This window comes from Octopus sinensis, linkage group LG10 (assembly GCF_006345805.1).
Source record: "Octopus sinensis linkage group LG10, ASM634580v1, whole genome shotgun sequence".
Lineage (NCBI taxonomy): Eukaryota > Metazoa > Mollusca > Cephalopoda > Octopoda > Octopodidae > Octopus > Octopus sinensis.
The window spans coordinates 85,523,014-85,536,939 of NC_043006.1; the positions used below are offsets into that span (position 1 = coordinate 85,523,014).

The 13,926-nt window shown below is 37.4% G+C and overlaps 1 protein-coding gene and 1 long non-coding RNA gene across 2 annotated transcripts in view; one reads left to right on the top strand and one right to left on the bottom strand.

The window, feature by feature from the left end:
- Positions 1-13,772, top strand: part of LOC115216634 (uncharacterized aarF domain-containing protein kinase 5) — a 32,360-nt gene extending 18,588 nt beyond the window's left edge. The window contains exons 7-14 of the mRNA XM_029786118.2: positions 1,825-1,908; positions 3,235-3,316; positions 5,375-5,545; positions 5,919-6,096; positions 6,949-7,023; positions 7,809-7,901; positions 10,252-10,365; positions 13,651-13,772. Coding sequence (XP_029641978.1) covers positions 1,825-1,908; positions 3,235-3,316; positions 5,375-5,545; positions 5,919-6,096; positions 6,949-7,023; positions 7,809-7,901; positions 10,252-10,365; positions 13,651-13,666 — 813 coding nt within the window. The 3' untranslated portion in view covers positions 13,667-13,772. The remainder of the gene's footprint in view (positions 1-1,824; positions 1,909-3,234; positions 3,317-5,374; positions 5,546-5,918; positions 6,097-6,948; positions 7,024-7,808; positions 7,902-10,251; positions 10,366-13,650) is intronic.
- LOC118765196 lies at positions 1,330-13,926 on the bottom strand. The gene is made up of 3 exons (XR_005001061.1): positions 13,842-13,926; positions 2,683-2,686; positions 1,330-1,340 (listed from the first exon to the last, which is right to left on the bottom strand). It is a non-coding gene; the product is annotated as an uncharacterized LOC118765196 (long non-coding RNA).

Below are 13,926 nucleotides of genomic sequence, written 5' to 3' on the forward strand. Positions count from 1 at the left end.
ACATAAAGGCTTCTCTCAGTTTTCATCTGCAAAATTCACTCAGAAGGCTTTAGTTGGGTCAGGATTATCTGAAGTGTCATGCAGTGGGCTTGAACCCAGAACCAAGTGGTTGGAAATAAAATTTCTTACCACACAGCCAAGCCTGTGTCTGATTATTTATGAGGTGTGGCTGAGAATCACACAGTTTCAGGTTCAGTCACACTCCATGGCCCCTTAGGCAAGTGTTTTCAACTATAGCTCTGGGCTACCCAAAGCCTTGTGAGTGGATTTGATAGATAGAAACTAAAAGAAGCCCATCGTATATATGTGTGTGTATACCCTTGTCTTGACCTCAGCCAATAGCCATCATATGATGGCTGTTAGCTGCAAATGTGTGTCACTATCATACAAACAGTGTAATTTATTTCAAGTATTCCGTGAAAACATGTCTGGCTGTAGGGAAATATTACTTTGCTTGGAAACAAATGAGATTTATGCAACAGAAAGTGCATTTGATTGTAGAAAATTTGCTACATTAAACTGTGTCAAACCCATGCAAGTATGGAAAAGAGAACATTAAAATGATAATGATGATGATTTTAACTTTTTTTTTGTTTTTTTTGTTATTGTAATAGTCTGCTAAATATTAGAATTATTCATTCTAAGCTAGTGGCTCTGGTTCACCATGGATTTTCGAAATATAATGTAATATAATATGTAATTATTGTATACAGTGCTCAGGTGCACCACAACTTGTCAAAAGTGCATATAAAGTGTATGCAGTAATGTACAAATGTCTGGAAAGCGAACAGTGTATGAGTCAGATACATGCTTGCATGTGTATGGAGGGGAGAAAATCAGGTGTAGTGTTGGCGAATCTCAGGAAGCATGGAAGTTTTGAAGGATGCAGTGCTCCGACAACTAACAACTGATGCCGGCAGTTTGTTCCATGCTTCAGCAATTCTTAGCGTGAAAAAATGTTTCCGAAAGTCATGGGAGCTGTGCTGTTTTCTGACTTTGTAAACATGTCCACAGGTGTTAGACAGGTGGAGTTTGAAAAGGTGCTCAGAGTTATTGTTTGTACGATGGTTAATAATTTTATGGGTGTCTGCCAAGTCAGCTGCCAGACGTCGGAAAAAAGGTGTTCTTCATAATTCTATGATTAATAAAACAACCTAAGCAATAGTTTTCTTATAGTTTAGAGAGGGGAAATGAGCGATATTGTTTATAGTATGGTGATGCACATTTACAACTATTGCATGATGTCATGACAAGGAGACACAAACATGTGTAATGTGCACACATGCACACACACACAACCACACACATACATGCATCAAAAGAATCGGTTTTTAATCCTTCTACTGCAGAAACCAGATATGTGGGAGTGCTGAAAAGTTCCTGGCTTTGGGTTTAAAAAAATACAGGAGGAACAGTTAATTCTGATTTTACTCAACATATTCCCCTCTCAGATTCACAACTTATTACAGCAATCCTTCAGTTTTTCTAAATTCTGTAAAAGAACTTGGAAGGTTGGGCCTCCAACCAGGCGTTTCGTGATACCCTTAAAGCCAGGATCTATTCTAAATTGCATGACCCTTAACAACAGCAGTTTTATATACCAATTTATCTTTTGTTGTGGAATGTTGTTTTGAAACTATTTTCTGTTGAGATATTTGAAGCTTATTGGAGACAGTGTGACTTGCAGAAAAGACCAGTTCTATTCTTTTCTAGATATTTAACATAATTACTGAAAAAACCAAAAAATAACCATGAAATTTAAGTTCAGAGTGAAAGGATTAAGCAGTACAATCTAATTTTGTTGTTTTCTCCTCCTCTATCTAGAGAGTTCTAACTACAGAGTTCATTGATGGATGTAAGATAACTGATATTGAAGGAATACAGGAAATGGGACTTTCACCAAAGGATGTACGTAATTTTATTGTTATTTTTAGTTTGATTATTTTTCTGTATATATATATATATTATATATATATATATCAATGATTGACAATAGAACAGGAGTTATGTAAATGTTTCCATCAGTTTACAGCTGTTTCTGATATAAGATGCATATATATATACTAGCAGTATAGCCCGGCGTTGCTTGGGTTTGTTTTCTTTTTTGACCCTTTAGAATTGGAATTTTTGAAAAGTAAAAATTTTGCATTATGTAGCTTGTTATTCTCTTTAAGTGAACATTTTTCTGGTTGAAATACACCGAAAAATGGCGACACAGCAGCGAAAAAATCGCAAAAAATAGGGGCTTTCATAGATAAAAAGCACCTTTTTGATGTAAATAATTTTTGGTTTTAACATGGTCTGATTTGAATTTTTTCTTCTACAGAATGAAGAGCAAACCTTCTATCATACTCTCAAATTTGGTCAACTTGCGGTACAGGGTCCTGGAGGAGATAGTGTTAGTTGAAGGTTACCAAACCTGCCACACACACACAGAGACAACTTCAGCTTTATATATATATATATATACACACACACACACAGACATATATATATATATAATATATATATATATATATATATATATATATATACATACACACACACACACATATATATATATATATATATGTATATATATATACATACACACACACACACATATTTATATATATATATATATATATGCATGAGGAGAGTGAGGTGCTTATAGGTGCAGGTATGGCTGTGTGGTTAAGAAACTTTGCTTCCCAACCATTTGGTTTTGGGTTTAGCCTTACTGTATGCCTTCTACTACAGTTCCAGGCTGGCCAAAGCATTGTGCGTGGATCTGGTAGACAGAAACTGAAACAAGCCCCTCTCTCTCTCCCTCTAACACACACATATGTATGTATATGTGTCCCCCTGTTACTACTTTAGTCTCTCAACACCCAACACAAAGCCACCTCTCTCAATCCTGCACCCAAACTCAGTCGAAGAGTTTTGGTAACCTCATCAGTGCTTGTTTCATGGAAAAGGCACCCAGTACACTCTGTAATGTAGCTGGAATTAGGAAGTGCATCCTGCCACAGAAACCATGTTAAAGCTGATACTTGAGCTCACTGCAGTACTCTGGGTTTATCAGATCCTGTTGAACCTCCTAGCCCTTGCCAACATAGAAGATGGATGTTAAAGGATAATGATGATGATAAAATGCACTTTAATCTTTAATCTGAATTATGTGTTTAGATATTTGAAATGACAATTGTCACAGCATCCCACTGCATGTTTAATTACCTGTTAATAAAATTTCAGATCAATCGAAAGCTCATTAACTGCTTCTCCGACCAGATATTCCGCAGTGGTTTTGTGCACGGGGATCCTCATCCAGGAAATGGTAAGTGTGAACTAGGAATTTATGTCTGTCTGTCTGTCATCATCATCATCACCACCACCACCACCACCACCACCACCACCATCACCACAACCACCACCATCACCACCACCACCATCATCATCATCACCACCACCACCACTACCACTGCTGTTATCATCACCAGCACCAGCACTCGTCGCCATCACCCCCATCCCCACTACCACCACCACCACCACCATTGACTTAATAAAACATTCCCTCAGTGAATTATTAATCACTTTGAAGAAACTAGTATTAATGTGAACAATTCTTGTAGTTTGAATGGCTTTTAAAATTACAGCAGTAGAGAACAAGAAAACTAGAGTATATGTCTTAAAGTTTTTAGCTTCATCATTTTAATCTATGTTCAAATGCTGCTTGGTCTGCTTGGATGGATAACGTAAGTAAATACTTGACATGTTTTGCAGTAGATGCAGCTGAATATAACCCCCTTATATGCACATGGTAGTCTAGTACTAATCACTAGCATAGCTAGAGTATGTGCCGCCTGGAGTGGTCCTTCCATTTGCTGGCCCCAGATCATGCAAAAACATATTGCCTACAGCCGACCCAAAAGTGTTGCCCCTTTAAAAGTGCTGCCTGGGGCAGGCTGCTTTGCTGCCCAGCTATGCTAGTGGTACTAATATATTACAATAGCACACTTAAGTTTGTTGTTGCCAGTACTGCCTGACTGGCCCCCGTGCCGGTAGCACGTAAAAGCACCCACTACACTCTTGGAGTGGTTGGCGTTAGGAAGGGCATCCAGCTGTAGAAACTCTGCCAGATCAAGATTGGAACCTGGTGCAGCCATCTACTTCGCCAGTCCTCAGTCAAATCGTCCAACCCATGCTAGCATGGAAAGCAGACGTTAAACGATGATGATGATGATCTCTGTTCAAATATCATTTGGAAGTAGACACACAAGATCCTTTACCAGGTGATACCAAAATGTTCCTGGAATAGTTCTGTAACATGTCAACAGATGGCAGCACATGGTTGTGTGCACAGTGAGAGCTAGCTGTGACCTTCATAAGGCAGTGTACTGAGTGACATTGCAGTGTTTACTTCACAAGTTATGAAATTTGTGTTTTTGTGATCACATGTATGCCCTAGTCTGCAATTTTGTCATGGACAGGTAATTGGAAGAAAGAGCCAATTTGAAATTTACATGCTTCAAAGACAAAGCAGCAGTTGTCACAATGGAATAGCCCTTCATCTCCATGACTGAATAAGGCATGACAGAGCCGCAGCTCATTCAAAAGCATGCTAATCGTTTTTTTACAATATCTGCGGTATTGTGCCTCGAGAATTTGTCCCCCAGGGCCAGACTGTCAATCAAGAGTTCTACTGTGATATTTTGAAGTGTTTGAAGGAGGACATTAGGTAAAAGCTGCCGGATCAGTGGAGTGCAAAGAATTGGATTTTTCATGATGACAATGCCTGTTACCAAGCTCTCCTCACTTGTGAGTTTCTCACCAAAATCAACATGGTATTGCTTCCACATCTACCCTATTCAACAAATTTAGCACCTACGGACTGCCATCTCTTCCTGAAGATGAAAATGCAGCTCAAAGGTCACTGTTTTAACACCGTTGTCAAGATCAAGAGTGAATCACATAAGGTCTTTGACTCACAGAAAACAATGTCTAGGCCAGATTCCAAAAGTGGCAGGAACATTGGGGCTGGTGTATTGCTGTGCAAAGTGACTATTTCAAAAAAGATGATGTTAAAACTTAGGTAAATAAGTTATTTTTTATTAAACATAACTAGTCTGGGAGCATTTTGATAGCACCTCAATATATACAATATAGACATAAGAACTTGAGAATTATTATTATTATTATTATTATTATTATTATTATTGTTATTGTGAGGGCACATGGCCTAGTGGTTTGAGTGTTGCACTCATGATCACAAGATTGTGGTATTTATTAAACTTAATATTTTATTTTGTAAATATTAATTGGCTGTATAAGTAATTAGTGGCTTTTATTAATTAGCTGAACCTTCTTACATTGGTCCATAAATGTTTATTTGCAGTGTTTGTTCGGAAAGGGAAGAAAGGACAGGGAGAACTTGTAATTCTGGATCATGGTCTCTATAATCAGTTAAAAGAGAATGAACGCCTTGCACTTTGTGGGATTTTCAAGGCCATAGTGTTAAAGGATGAAGCTGGCATGCAAGAGTATTCCAGACTTTTGGGAGTCTCAAGTGAGTATATTTCTGAGAATAAACGTTTACCTGTAAGAACAGCTCAGTAAATAGTATATCTGATGGTATGTCCAAAGCTTAGTCAAAGTGGAATAAAGTAACTGGAGGCACACAAAGCGATGTTGAATGAAATATATATGCATACAATTGTTTTTAACACCTTTGTGTACACTTGAACATGAAAAGACCTTTCTCTATGAAAGTAGTCTTGGGAGAAAATTCTCTTAATAGACAAGGTGTATACGAAGACACATTATTGGGCTGTGACTGATGCTATTGGATTGTAATGGTATAGTATTTATAATTATATCATGATGAGATGCTTTGATATTTCTTAGTAAAAAAAATAAAATCCAATGTAATTTTTTTTTAGATCATGCTGTATTCTGTGAGATTCTTGTTCAAAGGCCTGTTGTGAGAAATTCCATGCGCCTTCCAAGCAGGATGACTCCAGAAGACATAGATAAAATGAAAACAAATGTTGTTCATCATTTTGATGAGATTATGCAAGTCTTGAAAGAAATGCCATGTACCTTAATCTTAGTCATCAGGTTTGTCTAAAGAATTTATTTTCTGTTTGTATTCATATTTTTGTTGATTTTTTTTTTATTGATATGCCAGCATAGAAAATAGTGCATTAAAAAATGATGATGATGGTGATGATAAGTGCAGGTATGGCTGTGTGGTTAAGGAGATTGCTTTTCGACCACATGATTTTGGGTTCAGTCATCGTCGTTTAACGTCCACTTTTCATGCTAGCATGGGTTGGACAATCTGACAAAGCAGATGGATGCACTAGACTCCAATCTGATCTGGCAGGGTTTCTACAGCTGGATGCCCTTTCTAACGCCAACCACTCCAAGAGTGTAGTAAAATTAACTTGTATATAGCCTTTTTTCTCTTTGTTTACTTATCTTTTACTTGTTTCTGTCTTCGTTAGACTGCAACCATGCTGGGGTAACACCTTGAAGAGTTTTTGTCAAAAAATGGACCCTCGCACTTATTTTTTTTAAAGCCTGGTACTTATTCTAACAGTCCCTTTTGCTGAACTGCTAAGTTACAGGGACATGAACACACCCACACTGGTTGTCAAGCAGCGGTGAGGGACAAAACAGGCACAAAGACATGTGTATATACGACAGGCTTCTATTCAGTATCTGTCTACCAAATCCTCTCACAAGGGTTTGGTTGGCAAGGGTTATAGTAGAAGACACTTGTCTAAGGTGCCACAAGATGGGACTGAACACACAACCATGTGGTTTAGGAAGCAAAACATCTTACCACACAGCCACACCTGCACCTTATTATGGAGTTCTTAAAATTTCTTGTCTTTAGTAATCATGTATAGGACCACTTCATACTAAGCAAATACTAAGTTGGTTAAATAATGTTCTTCCTTTTAGAAACTTAAATACTATTCGTGCTATTACAAGAAATCTTGGTGACAAAGTTGACCGATACACAATAATGGTCCAAAGGTGAGTATTTGTTTTTTCTTTTTTGTTGGTTTTTGTATTCATGGTATATATATATATATATATATATATATATATATATATATATAAATACACACTCACACACAAACACTTCGATGTATATAGACATAAACATGCATACTTAAATAGATTTACATACATGTATACATACATGCTTTCATTCATCATTTTATACACACACACACACACATTAATCAGAGTGTACAGAATCATATATCCAGTATGGCCAATCTTACCAATCGTGGTTCAACAGAGTGTTAGGTAACAATCTGATTATGTAACCCTGCGCTCATCAGAGGTAGCCATTATGGAATGAAATATAGGCTTCTTTTAGATTCTGTTTACCAGATCTACTCGCTCACAACATTCTGGTCAGCCTAAGGCTATAGCAGAAGACACTTGAAGCTGTGGATTGAACCTGAAACCAAGTGGTTGCGAAGCAAACCTCTTACCACACAGCCATTCCTGTGCTACACATGCACACACACACACACACACACACACACACACACACACACAACACACACAAATACGCTTAAACATACACACATATATGTATAGATACCAGCTTACCCATGAATTTACTCCTTAATTCACCTGAAATTACAGTTACCAATCAACTTATATTTCTCTTAATATCCACATTTAATTAAAACTCTGTTACAGCACTCTGGTTTACCAGTCAAACTATCTAACCCATGCCAGCATGGAAAGCGGACGTTAAATGATGATGGATACATCAGTTTGTTTTATTTCTCATATTCTAGGTCTGTGTCTGCAATCTGTGATACAACTGAACATACTCTACTAACCAAGATCAAATCAACATTTCAGCTCTTCATGTTCGAATTATTTATAAGGTAAAGAAAAATTTTGTCTTCACAGCTATCTCTTGTAATTTTATTTGAATTTAGATTTATTTTTATTTATTTCTTGGATTTTCTGTCATATTGAAAATACAGAGCATATTTTCACTCACGGAGTGGTTGGCGTTAGGAAGGGCATCCAGCTGTAGAAACACTGCCAGATCAGACTGGAGCCTGGTGCAGCCTCTTGGCTTCCCAGACCCCGGTCGAACCGTCCAACCTGTGCTAGCATGGAAAATGGACGTTAAACGATGATGATGATGATTTCAAATTACTCTAATTGTATTGAATTTTTTTGGTTCATTATTAATTTCTAAAAGAAAATTCATCTAAGTTTGGGTGAGATTTTTAAGGTAAATTAATATCCAGGTTAATAGTTTGCAGGTAAGGTGTTAGATATGAAAAAAAAAAAGTAAAGGCTGTTGGGGGATCTCAAAAGTATTGTAGTTCTGGAGTGAAAGGATTTGGTAAAGTGCTCAGTTCCAGTCAAGTACAGCTAATAATCTTTTCTAGGTACAAGGCCTGAAATTTTGAGAGATGGGGTTAGTTGATTACATTGGTACTTATTTTATCAAGCCTGAAAGGATGAAAGGCAAAGCTGAGCTTAGCAGAATTTGAACACAGACTGTAAAGCCAGAAAAAATGCTGCTAATTCTACCATCTCCCTGCCTTGATGATGATGGTGGTGGTGGTGGTCGCTGCCACCGTCGTCGTCATCATCATCTCCTCTGTCAAGACCTACCAAAAACTGACCAAATATAAAGATCTTGTAATAGAAATCAGCAAAATGTGGAACCTGAAGACTAAAACAATATCTGTTGTCATAGGTGCCCTGGGAATGATAGCAAAAGGGGCTGATTGCTACCTAACTCAGATACCAGGAAACCCAAAAATGGCAGAAATTCAAAAGATAGTGCTCATGGGAACTGCTCATATCCTACGCAAAATATTTTCTATGTAATCTCAAGTTTTAAAACAAACATAATTTTCGTATGGTTTTTTTAGACATTCACTAGTACAACACTAAGTACAAAACCAAATATATGGCACCCCAGGCATAACACCAACATGAACTTCCAACTTGTTGTCTCTTGAGGTCTCTGGGTGAGACTTGGAGCCAACTTGTACAAATGTAAAGCAAAAGTCAAACATAGAATAATAATAATAATAATAATGATTTCAAATTTTGACACAAGGCCAGCAATTGATTACATTGACCCCGGTGCTCAACTGGTACTTATTTTATCCATTGTGAATGGATGAAAGGCAAAGCTGACCTTGGCAGCATTTGAACTCAATGTAAAGATGGACAAAATGCCACTAAGCATTTTGCTCGGCACGCTCATGATTCTGTTGGCTTACTGCCTTAATAACAATAATAATAATCTTTTCTACTATAGGCACAAGGCCTGGAATTTTGGGGGAAGGGGCTAGTTGATTACATTGGCTTGAATGGTCAACTGGTTCTTATTTCATTGACTCCAAAAAGATAAAAGGCAAAGTCAACCTTGGTGAAATTTGAACTCAGAAAGTAAAGACAAATGAAATGCTGTTAATCATTTTGTCTGGTATGCTAACATTTCTGCCAGTTTGGTGCCTTAAGCATAACTAATAATAATCCTTTCTACTAAAGGCACAAGGCCTGAAATTTTGGGGGAGGGGACTAGTCGATTACATCAACTTCATTGTTTCACTGGTACTTAAAACATTGGTGCCGATGTAATTGACTAGTCCCCTCCCCTCAAATTTCAGGCCTTGTAGAAAGGATTAGTGGCTGTGTGGTAAGTAGCTTGCTTACCAACCACATGGTTCCGGGTTCATTCTCACTGCGTGGCACCTTGGGCAAGTGTCTTCTACTATAGCCTCGGGCTGACCAAAGCCTTGTGAGTGGATTTGGTAGATGGAAACTGAAAGAAGCCCGTTGTATATATGTATATATATGTATGTGTATGTGTGTGTGTTTGTCCCCCCAACATCGCTTGACAACTGATGCTGGTGTGTTTACGTCCCCGTAACTTAGCAGTTCGGCAAAAGAGACTGATAGAATAAGTACTAGGCTTACAAAGAATAAGTCCTGGGGTCGATTTGCTCGACTAAAGGTGGTGCTCCAGCATGGCCACAGTCACATGACTGAAACAAGTAAAAGAGTAAATGAGCTGTGCTGAAGGCAGCAAACCTAAGTACAACTAATAATAGTAACAATTACAAACTATATTACTTTATCAATCAGTCACCTTCGTTTTCATTTATAGCATTGGAAAACACAAATTTTGACTATCATTTACATATCTTTAATTAGTAATAATAATTAACGAAGTTTATTACTTTACCAATTCATTTGCAGCATTGAAAACCTCAAACTTTGGTTTGCATTCACATATCTTCGATTCCTCTACTTTCTGGGATTGCATCCAGAATATCAGGAACTTACAGAACTTATTAATACTCAAAGAAAAAGGTGAGATTTCAAAGCTTACTCAACAATTCCCTATTTATTAAAGGGTCATTTTTCCTGTAGGGTCTCTTCTCTATGATTTGCCAGGATTTCTCTACTTTGACCCTTTAGCATTCAGATTACTTTGTCAAATGTAATGCTTACTTATTTCCATTTTTTTATAATTGATCATTATCTTGTAGCTTCAAGATTTCGGTGATGTAATTATGTATTTTTAGAATAACATTGTAGGGTATATGTGAAAGGTCAGATCTGTCTGTCTTGAACATAAAACAGGTAGAGTATTTGGGCAGGTGAAGGTGCATGGCTCAGCGGTTAGAGCATCGAGCTTGTGAGTTCGAATCCTGGACCGGGCTGTGTGTTATATTCTTTATTTCACATTGCTCCAGTTCACTCAGCTGTAGAGATGAGTTGCAATGTCACTGATGCCAAGCTGTATTGGCCTTTTCCTTTCCCTTGGATAACATCAGTAGTGTGGAGAGGGGAGGCTGGTATGCATGGTTGACTGCTGGTCTTCCATAAACAACCTTGCCTGGACTTGTGCTTTGGAGGGTAACTTCTTAGGTGCAATCCCATGGTCATTCACGACTGAAGGAGATCTTTACCCTATTTAGGTTGGATACGGCTGGTTTAAATGCTTAATGGTTAAGGAACATGCTCATATGGGTTATTTTTAGATTTGGTTCTGTAGTTTTTATTTTATATCTGTATATTTTACATCTCAAAATGGTTTAGAAGAAAATCAAAGAATAATTGAAATCTTTAATATAATAAAACACAAGTTCCAGTGTTATGCTTTCAACAAGCTTAACTATGGATATCACTCATATTCAAAATCTTTAAAATAATGTAACCAGTTGGAGTGTTATAATTCATAAATATCATCAGAAACTTTAGCATAAATTCTAATTTTGGCACAAGGCCAACAATTTTGAGGTGAGAGGCAAGTCAACTGCATATATTTTACTGGCCTCTGAAAGGATGAAAGACAAAGTTGACCTGGATGGAATTTAAATTTAGAACATTGAAAATAGGAAGAAATACCCCTAAGCATTATGTTTGATGTGCTAGCATGGGTGTGTGTTAAGAAGCTTGCTTCCCAACCACATGGTTTTGGGTTCAGTTCTACTACATGGCACCTTGGTCAAGTGTCTTCTACTATAGCCCTAGGCTGACCAAGGCCTTGTGAGTGTATTTGGTAGACGGAAACTGAAAGAAGTCTGTCATATATATATGTATGCATTGTGTGTGTGTGTATTTGTGTTTGTCTCCCTGTCATCACTTGACAATAGATACTGGTGTGTTTATGTTCCTGTAACTTAGCAGTTTGGCAAAAGAGATCAATAAATTAAGTACTAGGCCTACAAAGAATAAGTCCTGGGGTCGATTTCTTTCACTAAAACCCTTTAAGGTAGTGCCCTAGCATGGCTGCTGTCAAATGATTGAAACAAGTAAGTGAATAAGAGAATTCTGCCAACTTGCTGTTTTACAAAATCTTTAAAATAATGAAGGTTAGAGAGACAAGATAAAATGAAAGAGAGCTAATCTTGTACCTCTATCTTTCAGATTTCCCTGTCTCATCTCTCCACTTCCTGTCACTGTTGTATCCAACCCTTTTTTTCCTTGTACTAACCACTATGTCTAGTCCTTTCTTTCCCAGAACATTGTCCCACTACAATCTTCCCTTGTGGCACATGTCTTTCCTACAAGTGTTGATGTGTACCACTTTATAAGTTAAATTACTGGTATCAATCTCACCAACTTTGGAGAGTTTGCAAGTGTCATGGATTCAATTTTTTTCATCTAGAGTCTGCAAGAAATATAAGCAAAACGTCCAACCTAAAACTCAAATCTCCTAATAAACAGTAGAACCCCTAATATATTTCTTTATTGCCTACAAGGGGCTAAATATAGAGGGGACCAACAAGGACAGACAAAGGGATTAAGTCGATTACATCGACACCAGTGCGTAACTGGTACTTTATTTATCGATTCCGAAAGGATGAAAGGCAAAGTCGACCTCGGTGGAATTTGAACTCAGAATGTAATGACAGATGAAATACCGCTAAGCATTTTGCCCGACATGCTAACTTTTTTTGCCAGCTCGCCGCCTTCCCCTAATAAGTTCAGTTGTGAAATTACATTTTGTTAATAGTACAGTTATCTGCCCTTAACTTATTACAGGATGCTATTTTACTTGGCTACAAATTTAGAATTTTATACCTACCTAATTGGAATCATTAGTAGTTCAGTCAAACAAGCAGATTAAGTTCACATTGGATTATGATCTGTGAGTGCTCATTTTTTTTTCTTTTAGTTTCAAGTCCTGCGCTGCAGGGCAAGCTTCCTCCTCTGAGTTTAGTTGGCTGCCTGTCTTACACATAATGTCGACTATCTTCAGGTCATCTCAAAATGTCTGCTACCAAGCGATATTTGGCCTGCTGGCAGGCAATACCCAAGCCTTGGCTGTTTTACAAGTGTCATTGATTGGTTAATCAGAGAATGTGGCCAGCCAGGTGCAATTGGTGCTCTGCTACAATGTCTTGTAGTGCTAGTGCTTGTGTATACAGCTGTGTGTGTGCGCACATACACGCAAGTACTGTCCAAATCTCCGACCAATCACATACAGCTAGCTGGCATTCAATTGGTGCATCAAGTTTCAGGCATTTTGATTGGTGGGTTTTGGATAGAAAATTCACAAAAAAGTCACTTCTATTGATTTTTTAATGGCTTTGCGGGGTGACTGGGGAAATGTCGAACGGTTTTGATTGACCATAGAAAGTGCAAGCCCTCTAACTGAAAAATTGTGGATTTGTATAAAGGACATGCACGCACACACACACAGACAGACTTTTGCCATTTATATATATAGAGATGACATTGCTCTTTTCAGAATCCTCTCATTTGTGACACAGTCCTGCCAGTTGAACCATAGGAATTTTTCTGAGGCATATTTAATAGATACATTTAGTTTTTCTATTTCTCCTTACTGTGTTCTTCTAAGTCTCGCCAATAGAACAATGGAGTTATAGATGAAATTTCTCAGTGTTTAATATTATGATTCCCAATAAAGTATTGGCTCAGTTTTCCTGTGTTATGGCTAGAGTAAATTTGTTAGATTTATTTTGCGGTTACATTTACTCCAGTAATTTGCTCATGATATCTCCATTGAAACCACAACTGACTAACCTCCATTCTTCCAAAATTACTGACTGGCCTTGTGCTTAAATCAAAAACAATTATTAAAATTAATTCTGTATATATATATATGTATATTTTTTTTTCCAGATATGAAAACCTCTGATTCTCCAACAAACATCCAAGCCTCCGATTCTTGGACACATTCTAAAACTAAGGATGTATTTAGAGCAACTCATTAAATTTTGTGTAAAAAACGAAAAAAAAACAAACCACTCTTTTACCTGTCATAGCTTCATATTTGTAGCTTTTTTACATGTCCGCTATTGTTGCTTTAACACATACCATATTTCTGTTGAAATACGCTGCCTTTGTTTCAATTAACTTTGAAAACGATGAAGTAACTTTGTCATTATAAACCTGCTG